This window comes from Falco naumanni, chromosome 1 (genome assembly GCF_017639655.2).
Source record: "Falco naumanni isolate bFalNau1 chromosome 1, bFalNau1.pat, whole genome shotgun sequence".
Lineage (NCBI taxonomy): Eukaryota > Metazoa > Chordata > Aves > Falconiformes > Falconidae > Falco > Falco naumanni.
In genome coordinates this window covers 82,187,793-82,207,760 of record NC_054054.1, presented here as the reverse complement: position 1 = coordinate 82,207,760, position 19,968 = coordinate 82,187,793, and the positions used below count along the sequence as shown (strand labels likewise).

Here is a 19,968-nt window from a genome sequence, read left to right as displayed (position 1 = left end):
GCATGTTGAAAAAAGTTTTTCTCACTTTCCAGTAGCACCTGTCTGGCTATTAACACCATTTTACAGCCAAAAATGTAATTACATCTTGTCTTATATCAACATAAATACCTTCCTAATGCAGGTCATCTGTTGCCCTATGTCACTGTTTGCTTTCACAGTTTATCACAGTGGGTTCCAAGCACCCAAAAACGGCTGTCATCTGAGCTGGAGCTGGGCCATGCTTTCTCAACTGTAGCCATGGCTGCAGAATTCACCACCAAAAAAGTTGAAGAGGGGAAAAAAATAAAAAAGTTCTTTGGCTGTGCTTTAGGCACACATCACAGTTCCTAATCTTCAGACTAATCTGATTTATCCACCTGTCTCTGTTACTGAGCATTTCCTATACCCTTTACTGGTGAACAGACTGCAAGATGCAGTGTTTTACTCATTACTGACTTTTTCATGATGTCTTTACAACCAAATGCTTACACATATTTCCATTGTGATTTAATTAATAAAACTGTTCAATGCCTTCCAACAAGTATCTTAGACACTAGCATTAAGTATTTCTCCACAGCTATAATTCTAGAAGTATTGTATTCTGCACACAACTGTATAAATAGGCAAAAAAACCCGCTTTGTCAGCTGAACACTGATCAACTATCAACTCCCAAAAGTCAAAATACTTGAAGTCTCATCGACAGACCAATAGCATATCATGTCCATATTAAGGAATTCAGGGGTAAGAGTGTTCCTGACAGCCATGAGAGTTCTGTCTGATGAATTATTCAGAGATGACCACCGCTTTTTAGATCATTTAAATTCAGAAGTTTGATTTGTCTCAAGCATTACAAATTTTCCGTTTTAATCAGGAAATAGGGGAATTAAAAATCAAAAGGGGAAAGCCAGACAGAATAGAACAGAATCTGCTAGAAATTTTAACAACTAGAAGAGAATTGAGAAAGAATAAAAATAAAATATGAAGTATCTGAATTTACATGAAATAAGAGATTATGGCAGAAATGCATTACGAAACATTCAGCAAATGTATATATTTACCAATTCAAAGACTATTTGTATCGAACTACCTTTCTTTGAAGGGGGTTAGATATATAGTGTATCCAGGACACACCACACATTTCTATTCATTAAAAAAACATACATAGTTCAGACTTATCCTGGGCTAATGAATTTATGCTAGTGATAAATGGCATCATTTAAAACATATTTTTTAAATTACCAGGAAAAAGATGTTTTCAACTCAGGAGAAAAGGGAAGAACATTTAATTCAGAACTGAAAAAGGCAAGGAAAAACAATGGTTCTGAAGGATTCCAACCCAATGCTTTGAACTCCATGAATTATAGTCCGGTCTTTCCCCAACATACTGCATTGGCCTGATTTCTTCCTGGATCCTACTCATAATATTAATAGATCATTCAAACAATCCAATAAATAAATAAATAAATACACCTTTGAAAATCAGCTATCACTTTGAAGAAAACCCAGATTTAACTGTCTATAAATGTGCAGACGTTCAGCATGTCCACAAAACACAACTTCTGAACTACAAAGCTTACACAAACTACAAAGCTATCATTGCCAATCCTACCTGGCACAGCCGCATAGATCCTGAAAATACATAACGAACTTCATTTGCAAGGCATTTTGAGAACTGGAACATGTCAATGCTTATTCTTGTAAAAAGTCAAAATACGTGACAATTCCTGCTGGCACTACCAGGCCTACACGAAATGACTACTGGTGTGTTTCTAGAAGGAAGCTCTCTTGTGTGCATATACATATTTACTACAAATAATGAGTAAACCTTGAAAGCTTCTTGCTAATGTAAAATATAAATTTAAAAGTAGAAAGTGTTACTATATGTAAAGATGCCTAGAAAAAATAATACGCTTTAGAGAAGGTAAACATGTTAATTTGTTTCTATGAGATTAGACTTTTTTTCATCTTTCACAATTGCTTAAGAAAAACATCAAAGTAGTCATAATGAGAAAAATTGAAAGTCTAAACTGTCTTAACAGTTATTTTACTCACTTTCCAAACCACATCACTTACACAATCTACTGTTTCTTATTACTTGTTCATAGTTGTTACCAGTTATAAAAGATAAACAATGAAATATCATTTCATTTCAGTTTTGATAAAATATTATAGCAAACAAACACTAATAACAGGGCCTGGTAATACCTCTTGCTAGCATTATCAGAATTCTCCAGATTCAGATTTTTAACTGCTATCAAGTAGCCTGGGGCAGTCAAATCCCAGATGCTTTTGGCTGACTTCCAGCCTGGGGACACGGGCAGATGCATCTGTTTTGTTGTGTTGCTTTACACAAGGTAACATACCTATACACATGTGCATCTGCAAACACACAAGAAAAACACTAAGCAAAATGCCACTACTAACACCAGGTGGTATCCTGCCACAGTCAGATTATTATGGTCTAGTCTCACTGGGTAATTGCAAAGACCACTGTTGTGCCAATATTTCCTCACATTTTCAGCTTCACTTGTGTCTAACTTTATTCAGTGATACATGTCCTCAGATGATGTAAACTTCCGTCGCTCCGATCTGCCTCAGTGAAATTGCACTTCTAACTAAAAGGACACACATTTTTGCAAGAGCAAGGTCTTAAACACTGTTCTGCAAAACATTAAGCAGCACAGTTTGGCGAGAAAGTACCCATAATGTTAAACAAATGTTGTAGCACAAAGTGATAATTTCATAACTAATGCAATCTATTAAGAGACCAGAGTGAAAAAAATATGAGTGTACACTGTATGTAATTCATACCACATTACAAGTGGGATTTGAAAAAATAGCAACAAAACTTGGGATAAAAAAATTAATCTAGTCAAAATATAGGAAGACTTAGTAAATTTGCTTTTTTCCTCCCTTTCTCACAAAGTTTATTTGCCTCCGCTGTTATCTAAATATATATATTTATACATGCGTTCCATGTATTTTCTACAGACATTACCATTCAGAACAGTATTTTAATACAGGACAGCAGTTTATGCTTGTGTAAATAAAACAAATTCAAAGCTACCAGGAAAATGATAAGGGAAAAGGCCACTCATTTTCATACCAAAATACTATTCACTGCACCTGGTCAGTGTATGCTCAGGGGCACTCACAGATATACAAAGTAATTTTCTATACCTGAGAAGAAGTGTGCCTTGAAGCCTTTCTTTGACACAGTGTTGTCAGATCTGAACTCAATTCGCATGTTGTTGTACTGAGAGGTGATAACTTCAGGCACTTCTGTACCGCAGAATTTACCATGTAGTTTAGAATCAGAAGAAAGGCCACTACGAATCTCCACATAATCATATTTGCAAACCTGAGAAAAGAAAGAAAAAAATTTTTGGCTAACCAAAAGAAAAGCATGAAGTTGTTTACAAATGCAAGAACTCTGACTGGTATATGCTGCTCAGAAATAGGTTAATAATAACTTTTTTTTCTTTTCCCTGACTCTGAAAACATTTGTAAATGCTTACAAACATTCACTGATTTTGTGTAAGAACATTTCAAGGTGATTAAGGCAGAGCTATACTATGCATTACATTCAAAAATATATTTTGATAGATACTAATCCGTGTTTAGTACCTAAATTTCAAGATGCTTAGTAGCCTTTCCATTTAATCTAAAAAGTAAAAATTCCAGTGACATTACCATAAAATCTAAGAATATTTACCCTAAAAATTATACCTATGTTTGTGCTACAAACCACATACCCAGAACCTACAAACCTAATGCTTGCATCTTATAGACTTTTTTAAAAAATACTAATTTTCACTTAGAAACTTAAAAGGTAAGTTTTTATCATAACGTATTTAAGACATTCATTTATTTACAAATATATAAATCTGCACTATTAAAACCATACATCTTTAACAGCAGCATAGCTATAATTTGGAAGGTTGATGCATGTAATTTTCATTAAAAGGTTAAAAACCAAGTGAAATAATGTAATAAAAAAGCCTTATGCAAGACCTACTACTCGTGATAATACTTTCAATGCATAATCCCTTGGCCAACCTAAAGCCTTCCACCTCAAAACTTCTAAGCTTCTTAGGCTCAACTATCAATCATTTAATCAAAAATGTCCCAGTTGTCTGCAATTAATAGCTTAAGAGAAAACAGTGGCCAGGAGGATTCATACAGAGCTTAGATCATCCATTAAATCCAAGTTATATTTGATAAATCACAATTTGTAGTCAAACAAGAAATGTCAGGGGAGCTGGAGGAGAACTGCAGAAAAGGATGTGTGTTGGCTTTTGCTGCTCTCTCTTCCTACAAATTATTAAATTATTATCAACATTTCATATTGTTTATAATAGAATACTTCTAGACCTAGATTAAATTTTCATTGTTACTGCAACAATTTTCATATGTTGCAGAGCTGGAAAGTGACTAATTTGGGTGAAACTACTTTTATACAATATAAAGCACATAAGATTCATAAAACCTGAGTTACTGCCACATGCTGATTTAGAGTAACTGTAGGATATATTCATATTAATGTATGCAATTTTCAAATATAGCTCACAATGTTAACAAATCCCAGCAACATCAGTGGTGAATTTTGATGGTTGTATATTTTTTGATTAGAAATGAAATGTAATTTCAGATAGGTCTAACTTCCTTCATACTATACACTTACATTTAACTTATAATTTTAAAAAAAATAAACTAAAATTGTGAAATGTAAACATAAAATATTAAAATTATAATATTGGAAAAGCCGTATTAAACTTGGTCCTAAATGGAGTTCCTATAACAAAAAAAATTACAGCATTTTATGTCTGCACTCAGAAAATATATTAGAATGTTCCAGATATTCGGTGTTTCTTCTGATTTTCACATGTATCATTCTTACTACTAATATTTAACAGTATAAAGCTGAGATTTAGCAGCACATGAGAGGACCAAAGTTCTAAATTATGAAAAACATTATCTATATATTTTTCATATCTGCTTATTTATGTGTCTTGTGTGACATTAGAAAACTGATTTAACTGCATTAGACCCCAAGTGTCTTCTTTGAAAATATGGCTTAAGTACCAAGAAAGTGCAGGAAAAATGTTCTACGACTGTTGAAATGGTAATTAAATTTTAACCCTTTGGCATCTGTAAGTTTTTTATTACATCTTTTGCAGTTCTTGTAATAATGGTAATAGGACACCAGTGTAAGATATAAATAATTAAAAGTTTGAATTCCATGGAATTTGAACCCACCCCAAATTATTTTTAAAAAGTAATAAAAATCTCACATTGCTCCCTTTGCAAATAATTTTGAGATATTTTGGTTAAACCACAGCTGGGTTGTTTGTTCGTTATAAATTAAACTTCAGCTTTTGCCACTTCAGATCTCAGGCCCAACATACGGCCCATCCTCACATCAAATCTGTTGCTACAAATTTGTTTAGTCAGAAATAATATCCTGGGATTCGTGTTCTTAAGGTCATGTGAATAACATCCCGATAGCCTTGATGGCAGGTGGCGTGTGGCAGGGGAACTCAACGGTATGGCAGAGCAGCGCCTAGGAAGCAAAACAGAGGCTGAAAAGTCGGTGTAGAAACCCGTGTTTTACTGATCCACACGCAAAAAACCCTGCAACCCCCACCACTTTGTTTAAAGCTCCAGGAAGCAGCCCCTACCACATGGCGGGCTCTGCCCTGCCCCTCGCCTGCCCCTGGGATGGTTCCCCACGCCTCTGGCTGCCCAGCTCAGACTGCTACTGCTCTGCCCTGCCCTAGTCCTGCTACTGCTGCTTTTAAAATACTTCTCCTCCAAGAGACCTGTAAGTGATTTAAATGCTCCCTCGCTCTGTAACTAACCACAGCTTCTGTGTATTCTTTGTAGTCACAGTCTGCAAAGATGATTTGGTTTCTCCATATTTTCTCCTCTTGAATTCTTTCCAATATACCTCAGCCATTTGCTCTGTTTCACTTTGTTGATAAAAAAAAGTCAGCTGAGACTCAGCACAGAACATTTCTTTTAAATTTCTTGTAATACATACACATTTAGATGATATGTAAAAGAGAGCTCTTCTCTCCATGTTTGTTTTGAAAGAATCCAGAAACAGTCCCAAAACGAAAACTGGAATATCTGTGGTTATTGTCAGTGTATGGAAGGTCAGCAAGGGTTTCATAAGATAATACCTATTTATGAACATCGTTAAAACTGTTCAGTGTGTAACATCATGCAGATCTTTGTTCACAGTTACTTACTTCATTCCCTTCTAACTCAAAAAATTCAAACTTCATTGAAATTCTGTATTGCGTTGGGGCAACCACCTGCCACACACAGTTTTTGTTCGGTGGATACTCTTTGGGCCACCCTGGTGTGGTTATAGTCCCATTTAGCTTTGTCAGGAGTCCTCCACAAGCAGCTGTAAAATGAAAAGGGAGAGCATAGTTTCTTGACTGAAACTGCTTTACTATAAACAGAAGTATGCTGAGAAGATTCAGTCCTCTCATTACTTATACTCTGCAATGCCCAGGCAGACTAATCAGAATCTTGGTTTATCATGCTTGGTGCAAACAAAGAGAAAGAGACAGGCCCTATCTTGAACAGCTCGCAGGTTTGTGGACAGAGATAAGTTTCAGGACTACACAAGGCGTTATCATATTAATTCTTTTCCCTTCCCTCCAGAGACTCTGGTTATTCTCTCACAGCCTTTCCCATGCAAGTCCTCTGACCTCACCACCCTCCCCAGGACCTTGACCACCCCTCTTCTGACAGTCTGCTTAAGATGCACTTCACATTTCCCCAGCTTCTCTCCTTGATTATTGACCCAGAATCAGCCCTACCTGTCTCATATTATATAGCTGTATATGCATCCCATAACCTACTAGATAGTGTCACTTTGGGATAGCAGTCATGCAGTCTTCAGTCACAATTACTTTTGCTGAAATATGGACGTTCAAGTAACAGAAAATACCTATCTTTTTCAAATATATGCCAAATAGTCACCTCCATACAACAGAACAATACTGTTCTATGTTTGTGAATGCAGTTCAGATAGCAAAGGACCTTTTTTAATCTTTTTTTTTTTAATCTTTTCCACCTGTGGAAATTTTATTTATTTTTTTTAAAGGAAAGTAATGGGGTTTGAAGGGGTTCTCGATCACACTCTGCTGCACTGATACCATTACAGCACTGTCACAGTGCTGGGAATCATCCACAAATCTTTCTAAAGAGCTGGTGGGGGGAAGCACCACCTTCTCCCAACCGCTCCATGCTACTGCTGAATGTTTGAAAAACTGGGTGTTCCTGTCAAGCTGATGGTCTCACACACTACATCTACATCATCCAACACAGCTGGGAGAACTCTCCAGTTTGTGTCAGGGCCCATCTGGCCAACGCAGAACACACACCAGTCTTCCTCCTCCTGCCTCAGGTCAGCAGGCAGACTAAACCAAATTCCTTACATAAATTTGGGCTCATGATCAAAGGCCCAGAGATCAAACCTCTGTCTTCATGGTTCTCCTTAGATTAACCCTACTTTCTGTATACTGCCTAATATGCAAATATCAAAATAAATTCTTTTTCCAATGCACTCACCATTTAAGTGGTGGTGGAGGGTAGAACAACTGAAAAAAAACACCTAGCTTGCTGAAATCCATGTTCTAATATCACTGTAGTTGAGGACTATCACCCCCTCATGCACACACACACCCCAAACAAACAAACCAACCCAAGCCCACAGAACCAAAAGCACACAAAACAGAACAAAAAGTACAAAAACCCTAAGGAAAACTGCCCCAGATTGTGACAAATCATGAATTAAAGCCTGGAAATTGGAAAAAAGAGACCAGTGAATCGCATCAGAAGAAAACCATAGCCATGAGCACTCCAATTTTCAAACTCCATTTGCTACTTTGCTACTCAGACAGCTGAACTGAGATAAGAATAATCTGTGCTATCCCTCAATTTATTGCTTATGAATAAAAACTGAACAATAATCGGTGCATAATGATCAAGAGCTTTCGCTTCTTTCCTTTGATATGAAATACGTATAGAATGCAAAAGCTTATCTCAGTCCAATCCTATGTTTACACAGACTTCCACTTATCAGATTTTTAGTTCTCCAATGATTATTTGAACACACTTTGCTCACCCTGAAAAGTACAATTTGTTTCCAGCAAGAAAAGCGCACAATCCTACTGCGAGGGGAAAGGATTTCTCTGAGCTGTCAGCTGGAATACAGGAGCCTGCTTTTCCAATCTGCCAGCTTCCCAGTCACACCCCAGCCAGAGATGGTCAGGGGGACCATTAGATACTCCAATTCTGAGACAGTGGCACATTGCTCTGCTGAGGCATGTCTCTTCATGCACGGTGGGAGACTTTGCTTTGAGTATGAATAACGTAACAAGTGGTTTGGGAAGGTACAAAATCCTGCTTAGCATCATTCCTGATCAACTAACAGCAGAACCTGCAAAGCTAAATTAAGTGACAGACATCGGATGAACACGACAGCTGTGGGCAGACATTACCCTGGCACCACCACTTAAAAGGGAGCACTGGTTTTCCAGGTTGGGTTCCACAGCCTCACACTGCTAGGGCCCAGCGTATGAAAGGCGTAGTGTTTCACGCGGGCAATGGCACTCCGCGAGCTCCGAGAGCCCCCGCACAGCCACACACCCTACCTTCGCAGCTCTTCTTGTCAGGACCAAGCTCATAGCCAGGGTCGCAGGCGCACTGGTAGCTGCCCAAAGTATTTACGCAGCGCTGCTCACAGCCACCATTGTCAGGTTTGGCACATTCATCTTCCTCTGCCAAGACAGGGAATAATGCAAAGAAGTGTTAGGTAAGTACCTTCCTCAGCTGCAATTGCTGGATCAATATTAACCAAGAAAGCTGTATGCTTGCCATTATAAGCCACACTACATAACACACTGTGGTTGCTGACTAGAGGATTTTCAAATGCTAAGGAGACCTGCAATGGAGAAAATAGAAATTTGTCCTTTGTGGGGTTTAGGTGGTTTTTTTTTACAACAATACCTACCGACAGCTGCAGACCTAATTTATAACCACTTTGTGGGCAGCATACAATAATTCAGGCAGCTGTAATCTAAAGGTTGTATAAAGTGTTGAAAGAAAGATTGAAAATCCACAGCAGGGTCACTTGAAGGGCACTTTATCTCCCACAGAATCAATTTGTGCATTATCCCGAATTCATACTCAAAAACAGATTAACAGAATCCTCAAATCCCAGGTTTTCATTCTACTGATATTAAAGGGAACAAGATGCATGGGGATGGGGGAGGGAAAGGAATAATGCATTATCTCTACTAGATCTGAAGTATACCCACGAGATTCATCATTAATATATTCCTTAGATGTTGAATATTGTTTCCTTACACTAGGACAAGCAATTTCTTAGGAATAAAACGGAACTCCCACTCTCATGTGTACAGCCTTCAAGCTTGTAATTGTCTACAGTGAAAACAAGAGTTAAGGGTGAGAAAAGCTTCAGCTTGCGGTTTTTCCAAAGAGCAAAAAGGTTCTCCTGGTGGTGCGAGCTGTATTTCAGGTGTCACCATGGCCACATCACTGCTCCTGGCCTTCGCGCTGCCACGGGCAGCACCGGGTAAGGGGCACGCTGCCACACACCAGACACTGCAGGTACAGCTGCACTTGTGTGACACACACAGCCCCCCAAACTGCAGGAAGACTGTGAGGCCATTGGCCACTGCGATTTCTCAGCTGTTTTGTTTTTAATTTCTTGCCTACAGAAAGTAATAAATTCATAAACCAGCCTAATGCAGCAAATGAATTAGAAAACCCACAACATTTAGCCAAAAGAAAAAACTTAACAGAAAAGGCTCATTTGTGATTATACTATTTAACTGTATACTTGACAAAGCCATGCCAAAAAAGCCATTTTTTACAAGATTAGATATGTGTCAAAGGCGTTTCAAAACTAAGCTGATTATTTGTACCTGAAGAGAGCAAGAAGTTGCACTAAATGTGTTCTCTCATTCTTTGGCCATATTTCACAGGGACATTCAAATACCTCTACTGTTCTTGATAAAATTGTATGCCTGGGAAAAAAATGTGCTGGAGACAGTACAGAACTGATATTAGTAAAACTAGGTTGAGAGATATTTTTAATACCCTGAAATAATTTTTCTACTACAAAACCGAGTGATAAGGACTTCACAGCTCCCAAAATATGCTTTAACATTTACCTTTAAAAAAGTTAGCTGCAAACCCTGCTTTGTTAACAGTTCCATCAGAAACAAACTTCATCCACAAGGTATTAGAGGTAGATCTAATGTCTTCTGGCTTGTCATAGCCACAAAAGTGACCAATTAAAGGACTGTTCTCATTCGTTCCATCCCGAATTTCCAAGTAGTCATATGCACAGTTATCATGCCTTTCAATCTGTAAAAAATTTTAAAGCAACCTATTTGAACTTGACCATAAATATCAAATATCAATTAGACAACACACAGAATAGAAATTTTTCATAGTTAAGGTTAGGGTTCTCTGCTCAGGGTGCAGACATCAGGAAGATGAACAAACTTGACTGGACTGTTTTCAACTATACCTGTTTTCTACAAGAGAAAAATGTTGAGATGTTACACGGGACTCGACAGTCTAACTGGAAAAAGAGTAACTAAACTAAGACATGCTCACCTTTAAGCCTACTAATGTTCTATCAAATTCCTACTCTGAGCTCAAGTAAAGTACTCTATTCTCACATACACTCAAGTATACAAGATTAATTGTTCAATAACTAAATAGGTCTGAAATATTAATAGAGTTTGAAATATTGAAAAGCTCAAATTTGATTAATATGAGTATGATTTTTATACATTATCAACCTGTGCTATTTCAGGTGATGATCAATATTTTATTTTCTTCCTTTATCCTCAACACTGCAAAATTTTGCATTTGTCACTATCCATTGATGTTGCAGGGTAACTAAACAATTACAGTGTATTAACAGTTTGGGGAGTCTGTAGAATTTGATCCAAACACACTTCTAAAATTACCAGCTCTTAAGTAGCTAATAGAACAGATGACAAAAAAATTAAAATCATTTTTCTGCAGCTAATATGCCTGGTCCCTGCTGCATGATTCCCGATTTCAGGTGTATATTGACTTTATGGGTCAATGAGTGAACCTTTGCCATACTGATGGAGATACTTATTGAAACCAGAACTGAAAATGTCTCTCTCATTAAACATCCTGCCAGATGACATCCAAACATAGACTAATGTGTGAATGGACACGTGTGCATTTCTACTTTTGTAGCAAGCCTTGTGCTCTTTGCATAATAGTATTTACAGAGTCAGTCAGAGTGGGAATTGCACCAAGGAGAAAGCAGTAGCAGCCCAAATATGATACTATCTGGAGGCTAGATAATTTATGATGCCTGTCTTTATTGAGAGAGTATCTTTCCCAACAGAATTAAAAACCCTCTTGATCTGGGTCATTTTACTGCAGGATTACTGCACGTTACTCAAGTAATATAGCATGTTAGTTATAAAAGAATTAACTAAGTTCAAACATTCAAAAATAATTCCTCTAAGAAAACTATTGTTCAACGAACTGGCTGAATTGTGAGGTAACTGTAGGGATTGGGGTGGGGGGGCAGGACCACAGTCAGGGAGAAGGGGTTGGAGAAGCCTCAGATTTAATTCAGCACATCCAAATTCTGTTAAAATGAGAAAGAAGTGAAAGCCAAACCAAACCCAGAAAATTCCACATCTCTGGACAGAGTTTTCCTGTTAGCACGAGTGGCTGCTGGTACTCTGCTCTAACTGTGCATTACGACCAACACTAAGCTTAGTAACCACAACAGACTAAAGAGCTTTCATTTAGCACATTAGGATTTCTGCTTCTTTTATGTAAGATGGAAAATTTGGGGATGGGCCTGATTGATTGTATTTCATCTTAATGGCATCAAAATATGGCACTCACAAAATTTGTCTGTCTTCTTTCCAACTTTTCAAGCATTTACATGTGTACTTTCTCCCACTCACTTCTCTGGCACAATCCTTATAGCCATTTACAGTAATTTCTTAGGTGTTTGCTCAGGAACTGCTTTGGGTCAGAGTTTGGGAAATGAATGAGAAAAGTCATGAAGGCCTGGGATGCAACCACCTATTGCTGACTTCAGTGGCAAAAAAACCATGCAGTCAGGTGTATGTCTACCTGAGCACTGATGCTTTTGACACTGTGATACCAATTCCAAATTTTCATTAATCTAAAGCTTAAACATCAGATATCTTATTCCAATTTGAAACAAATTCCGCCTTGTTTTCTCAGTAAAAATCATACTGCACTCTGATGTAGAAAGAACTGACCTGGTCCAAAGCCCACCAATATCAATGCAGGAATTGTGTATTTTCCACTTGTGTATTTTCCCCATGCGTCTGTGGTCATTTTACTACTCAAGACTAAATTAACGTCTGTTTTTTCCATGTTTCCATGTTCTATGGGGCAATATGCAAATTACGATTTTTTCACAGGCCAAGTGCAACTCTGAGTTACCTGTACCAAATTCTCATTGAGGTGAATTTTTAGTTTCATTTCTGAGAATCACTCTATTTTGGGCAGAAATCGACAGCTAAAAACGCATTTTGTACAGCAGTAAGTTGCTAAACTTTCTAAGACTATAAATATCAACCAACTTATAAAGTGCTACTGATTTTCAATAAAATAATTCAACAGGTGGACATTCTACTTCATTTATTTTTAGCGTACTACTACCGCAAGTGATGCCATTATTATTATCAATATTATTATATTAAGAGATTAAATCATTACACCTATATATAAACTAACAGATAAGTATTGTGGTTTTGAGAAATCATAAGTGGTGTTAAGGCACTTGGCAACCCATGAAAAAGAACCATGTGCTTTGCTTATCTCTACTTCAGGTTTTAAGATGTCATGGTACTCTCCTCTGCGAACACTGCCATACAAAGACCTATTGCACTTGCAACAGTCTCTTATTCTTTCTGCTACTATGGTAGAAAATCTCAAGTTAATTAAAGGACTTCCAGTGAGTGTAGTTGTAACTGGACTGATCCTGTAAACCTTATTTATTGGAACATTAAAGTTTTACAAGATTTATATTACATGTGGATAGGAAGAAATATGCAAAATGTTCGAAAATGCAAAAAAGCATAAACACGTTTTACAGAAAAATTCATTGCTTATAGGAGAATGGAGGACACTATCAGCTCCTGAAGGCCTTGAAGGAAACCCACAATTTGAATGGCATTGGAGAACTAAGTTGAGAAAATACTAGAAAAATTCCTAAAACAGACACATAAGCACATAAGCACAAGAAAACTGTAAGTAATCTCCTGGTGAAACGGAAAGCCAGAAATGTTCTCAATATCCATTCTAAAAAGAAAAGAAAATTCCTTGTACATAGTGTCAGTTTTGAAAAAAAAATAAAATTCAGACTAAAATATATTTGTTTGAAATTCCAGAGTAGCTTTGTTTTGTAGAAGTCCCCCTATATATATAAGTAATTAAACAAAAGAGGATCCGAAGAGCAAATCCAGAAGCGATCCTATTTCAGGAGAAATTTCTTCCAATTACTTTCTGACAGGGCTAACTTATTTCTTGATAGTGTCAAATTTCAGTACAGGTAAACATATCCGACTCAGGTCATAGACTTCAGTCATAAAAGGTGGGACATACGCATCAGAAGACCACATAAACTTTATTCCCTGGCTTATGTAAAAATAATTTAAATGAACACTACTGGCACAAAGATTAACAGGGCCACTCAAATGAGGAAGATTAACAAGGCTCGGCTTGACAAGCCCTCTGGATGGCCTTAGCTGGTGAGGCTGCATGCCAACAGAAGTTCTTAAAAAAATTAAATAAAACCACAAGAACCACTAATTTGCAAACAATAGTATAATAAAGGTGACTATAATGAAGCGAAAAGATGAAGTTACCAGTCCCAGCATCTCTGTTGTCATTCAGATACCAGAAAGCGTAGCGGCCCATCAAGCAGCCAAATAAGAAGAGGGTAATCCCACACAGTGCAAAAATGCATTGCCCACAGCAGGCAAAACAAGATGACTCATTGATAACAGTTTGAAATCGAAATTCTGAGCTTCCCTTAGTGCCTTCATTTCAGTGTGAAGGTTATTTATACAGTTATTTTTCCTAGCATTACATATGGATAATGAGAATTCCTCTTACTTAACTGTACCTTTCAAAGGACAGAGAAGTAATTTTCTCACAAACACGCTGCAATAACTCTTTGGCCTGACATTTACTTTTCTTGATCTCAGCTGGCACGAAGAACTGTGATTTTTAAACAACTTTTTGTTTTACTGGGCAGTGCACCAAGGATTCAGTCCAGAGAGGGACTTAGTACCAAAAACCAGAACACCTCCGTGCAGGCACTTGGACCTGAAATGGAAATCAGGCCCGACGGTGGATGTCTAGGCCAGGCACTTCAGAGGAGTCTCCAAAGCAACTCCCACTCTCAGCAGAGCGCTCTGCAGATGAGCCAGTAAGAAATGCCGCAAAGACAGATGTAACAGAAGCCTTGCGCCTTTTGGGGCACCTCATTTGGTGCTCAAGGGCATCTTGCCACTTCGGAACTGCAGCTCAGACTCTCCCTGGAAAAGCATGTACCTTTCAAGTCTCTACTGTTGGAAATTTTTTTTTTCTTTCAAAACATATCTAGCAGAGGCATTAACTTGGGAGTCCTACTCAACTACACCTCTGCTCAATTTCCTCTTTGTTCTTACGAGGTGTCAGTCCACATGTTTCCCCTCTAGAGAGTGCCATAATACTACATAGTCTGGGGGAAAAACTGGACTAAACTGTGCTCTCATTTGCTGGTCTTTCCTATTTCCTATATGGCGAGGCATGAACATGTCAACTTCACACCTGTAAATAGTCCATAATTTGGTGATTAGGAAGAGGTCCTGAAAGATACGAAGAGATGGAAGCTTGATTCTCCCAGAGGTGATTGATACTGAACTGGGGTAAGTTCAAGTGATAATGTACTGTACATGTGTATCAATGCTGACCATCTGCATGGAGATCAAATACTGCAGCAAGTCTCATGCAGAGGCATAGTGCCATTTCTCTTGGGATCACACTAAAAAATACTGAGCACCAATGGCAGACCAGAAAAGCTCCATATCTAGTCATTAAATTACATAAAACTGCTGAAAACATTGTTCATTTTCAACAATGCTTAAAAAGAAAGAGACAGACCTTGAGGCAGGCCATGCAGAGTCTGAACGGCATTTGGAAAACTGTTTAGTCAGGGAGATCTGATCTTGTCTGCACTGGACCCAACATTAATTCAGGATACAAAAAAAGGGAAAACTAAATATAATCTGTGAAATTATTTTAAAATTCCACTGTTTATATTCCTAATTGCTGATAAAGTCCCATACCCTTGTTATCTCATGCTCAGACTTTTCATCATCAGTTACAGCAAAAGCGTGCCATATCCCTGAAGTCTGTCTGTTAGACTAAAATTACAAGTTGGAGACTGTATCTATATTTAATATACCTGTGTTTATGTGCACTATAAAGCCAAAAAGTTTAGATCTAAAGTGTTCCTCATATCTGAACATATTTGAATGCTGAAGCACATTCAAATAAGTGACCTCGAAGTATGATACTAAATTTATCTACAGACTTCAAGGCAGTGTATTATGTATGCATAAGAAAAGGCGTATGAAATATTTTTTTGTTGTTATACAATAGTTTCCCACTGTGTAGCAATATTATACACAGAGATGTACACTAGACACAAGTATGACTCACCATGGCTTTTCTCTTCCCTTGCTAAATATAGGTTTGTAAATTGAATTTAAGTAGGCTTTTTTTTTTTTTATTTCATCTCAAAACAGAAGCCAAAAACCACAGTGGTTTCTTTCCAGATAGACATTCATTTTTAACAATAAGATTTAGCAAATATAAAAACATCCCAATTATTTAACAGAATATTAAAGCAGCCTTGCTGAACTGGATTATGTATTTACTAAAACGTGACTATTGTCAGTACTTTAAATATTCTAATGCAAATAGCATAGAAAACATGAAAAATGTTTAACTTTCTTGAAAATTTCTGCCAAAAGGAAGGTTTCATGGAGAGTAGAACTGGATTCTAGAGCTTAGTTTTCATAGAGAATTCTGAAATTTATCCACAGGTTTAATGAGGATGCCCTTAAATGCCACTGTCACCTATCCATTAGATGCTTTTCTGAGATTAGTTAAAAGGCTTTACCTCAAATGCTTGAAAGGTTAATCCCACATTGTAGTTTTCTGACACTGTTATTTTCCACACACATTCCTTCATTGGTCTGTAGTCATCAGGATAATTGGGAGACTGGATCTGGCCTTCATTTTTGTGGATTTCGCCTCCACAGATAGCTGATGAAAGCATAAAATTCTTATTGTCAATAATGACATTTTCTGTTTGTCATGCCTAAGCTGACATTTATGCTCCCCCTTCTAGAATGAACAGTAAATTATTCTGGAGAAGACTCAAAAATTTTACCAAGTACAAATTATTGAAAACACATTCCATTTAAACTACTATACATATTTCAGTTAGTGAATATAATTCAGCATTTCTAATATCTCTAAACATGTCTATAATGCGCAGGAAGACTTTGGAATCACAGTTAATCTGAACCAACACATTTTATAGAATATATTTAAAATTTCAAAATTATTAAATTTTACTTTATGTTCACCTTTGAAATACATTTAATCAAAATTCTTCATTAATATTTACTAACCTTTAGAAAGAGACAAATGAGACAGAAATCTCATATTCTATAATGATCTATGTATTTTAACCTGCAGTTTACCACTGCAAGCTTACAATGAATTTGAAGAAACACCTAATAAAAATAAAAAATATTTTCAGGAAAAATAAATGTACTTTTCAGGGCCCATACTGGTAATCATGTAAAGATCTGTGAATATCAACTAAATAGTACAGTTTACTACCACAGATTCAATACTTGAGAAAACAGGCCCTATTTTAAACAGGTGAATGTTGAATTGCTAATCTACTCAGTGTGTGTGGGAGTGTCTCTATTAAGTTTTCCATATGCTCTGGGATTAAATCAGACTTTTCTGAAGAATAAACAGAAAGTACTCAAAGAAATCTCTCCACCCACTAAGTACAAGAACATGCACATTTAGTTAAACAACTGGCAAAAAATGTTTATGACTATTATTAGTGGTGTCCCTGGAAAAGAGTCATCTGAAATCTGATCATAGGAAGAGTTGCAAAATGTCCTGTCTAATAAGTTAACACCTAATGTCTCTTTTCTTAATAAAATACCTATTTCATATTAGGTTATTTGCCTTTTTAAAAAAAAAATAAACAGAAGTATCCATTTAATATTTTTTCTCCATATTAATATTTTCCTTCATAATCAAGTCTTCAGTTCTATATCAATCTTTAATGCTATAAGAGGCTTACCTTCATAAACTGCTGCAAAACCTTTCCCAACCCAGTTGCTGCTGCTGCGGAACTCAATCCACATCCTGCTGTCGGAGGATGCAAGGACTTCTGGCAGTTTATCACCGCAAAACCTGCCTAAAAACATGCAACTAGTAACTGCATTTTCTGCTGCCTCTGAAGCCAAATGCTGCAAACATTTATACAAGTGTTTAACATTATAAGCAGGAGCAGCATAACCACTCAGTGGAACTATTCACATGCTTATGGTTAATCACATGTGTTTCTGCAAATCAGGATCTAATACACAAAGACTTTATTATAAAGCTTTCAGTATTTCTTTTCATAGCAATCAGGCTCGCAAGTCTAAGTATAAAACCTTAGGAGAATTAGGTAGAAAAATTATTGTTATAGATTGTTTCTACACATATAAATCAGGCACTTTGGAAGGGGAAAGAGAGTACTAATCTTAAGAGTGGAACATAATCTAGGTCACAGTAATACTGCTCATTGTGTCTAAGGGCCAAAGAGATTTAAAAACTAACATCCAAATGACCCTAGACTATATTATCCTCTTAAATTCAGCCAAGGTAGGTGAAAATTCTGTTTGTCTAGGTGACAGAGAAGGGAACAGAAGGGTAATTACTGTCTGGTCTTAACTGTTTCTTTGTCTTTTTCTTTTCAAGGCCAAGAAAATGGGCACTACTGTTAAAAAGCAGTCTTTTGTATCTGCTTCGTTTTCTGTTTTTTCTGCTTTTAAAGTGTGGCTGTTAGGACCCTAACAAATAGTTTTAGTCTTCATTCTAAAAACAGCAACAAAACTGACCCAAGAAGCTGGAGATGTTCATGTTTCCTATGGCCTAAAATCCCCAGTTTCAATCAGAGAAAAATCACAGGATGTCAAATTGAGCCTCTGGACCAGGCGGTGGCATTATGGGGTGTGAAATGTCCTAACTAACCTTCTGAATTTAGAAAAGGAGGGCTTCAGCTTCCTGCATGTTAGTTGCAACTCTAAGAATTCATTATTGCTTTGCATGTCTTTCCTCTGCAAGACCAGGGAAGAACAAGCAAAGAAGAAATAGAAGTGCTCTTCTATTCATGATTTTAAAAGTACAGGAACAGAGCTCATAAGTACCACTCTACAGCGGGTGCTCTCAGCCACAGCGCATGTGTTCATGACGTGCTCTTTGGATTTCCTATCCCATGCTCTACAGACTTGTCTGCATACTATTTACCCATTTCTGTGAAAAAAACTATGGCAGCTTCATATTTCAATATCCATAAGCAAAGCAAAAAGTTGCACATTTTTTAGTTTTCACCCTTCCACACATGCAGCTTTGTAACAACTAGCTGCAATGAAAGGAAGGCTTGAAGTCAAATGAACGGCTTATTTGAGGCCACTCAGAGTTTTCTACCACCTCAAAGTTTAGATACATTCTAGACACCTAAAAACCGAGAGGTTTGTTGTGGGTTCAACAGCAGGCCACTGACTGAACTCGGCGAGTACGGTAACTACGGGCAGTGCAGCATTCAACAGTTGCATACCAAGCAGAGGCGATTTTCTCCAGTAGCCATCCCTTACTTCAATATAGTCGTACCAACAGAGACTGCTCTTGTAAAGGTCCATGGTGGTGAAGTTTAAAACAATCTGCAGAGGAGAACACCTAATTAAATCACATGTGGTTAATACTAGAAAGTTACTCCAACATTCTGCAGAACAGAAGCCAGTCTGGTCACCTGTAACAGGGTTCCAATTACTTAGACAATTAACTTCTCAATTATTTCTTCTAGTAAGTAAAAGTTATTTGGGAAAATTACAAGTTCTTTATTTACTTTTACATATTTGAGCAGATTCACAGACTACTCACATTTAATTGCCTACAGGGAGCTTTCACTGAAGAATAAAAATTTGAGAATGCTAATAAGGTAAAATAATGTGCTAATGTAATTTTAAATATGTTATTTGATAATTCTCCTGCCAATTGCTCTTCCATTCCATTCTGACTATAATCAGCACAGACAGCTGTAAAAAAAAAATTGCATTTTATTTTGGTTTGTGCTTCCTTCTACTACTGTTTTAACAAGATAATTTACTTTCAGACAAGTTAAATATTGACAATGGCGGACAGTAATGCTGAAAGCAGTATCACTAGAACAAATGATACACAGCCCCTTAATGACTCTTAATGATACTGTAATAAAGCTTTATATACAGAAATCTGAGTTCTGTGCATGTCTGGAACTTTTGAACTTGGACTCCCAATTCTACTGAGCAGATCGGTAAATAGGCATATTTTCAATACTTAATATCAGGACTAACCTAGACCATTACATTATCCCACTTTGGTTTAGAAATACTAATCCTAAACTGCCATAAACTTGCACTTTTAACACAGGAATAGGATTCATGCTGGATCACAGGATGACACAATAAGTACAGTTTGGACCCTGGCTGACCAGGACAGTCTTAGCATCATGTCCTGCAATTTCAGGGCTAAGTCCAAACAAGAAGATCAAAAATCACTTATAT

General features: G+C 37.1%; 1 protein-coding gene across 1 annotated transcript in view; it reads right to left on the bottom strand.

Annotated features, from left to right (window-relative positions):
• The window catches only part of TLL1 (tolloid like 1), a 138,377-nt gene that overhangs the window by 19,937 nt on the left and 98,472 nt on the right, over positions 1-19,968 (bottom strand). The window contains exons 10-16 of the mRNA XM_040601634.1: positions 18,984-19,086; positions 17,460-17,576; positions 16,248-16,393; positions 10,201-10,396; positions 8,656-8,781; positions 6,235-6,395; positions 3,161-3,341 (exon numbers count right to left, since the gene is read on the bottom strand). Coding sequence (XP_040457568.1) covers positions 3,161-3,341; positions 6,235-6,395; positions 8,656-8,781; positions 10,201-10,396; positions 16,248-16,393; positions 17,460-17,576; positions 18,984-19,086 — 1,030 coding nt within the window. The remainder of the gene's footprint in view (positions 1-3,160; positions 3,342-6,234; positions 6,396-8,655; positions 8,782-10,200; positions 10,397-16,247; positions 16,394-17,459; positions 17,577-18,983; positions 19,087-19,968) is intronic.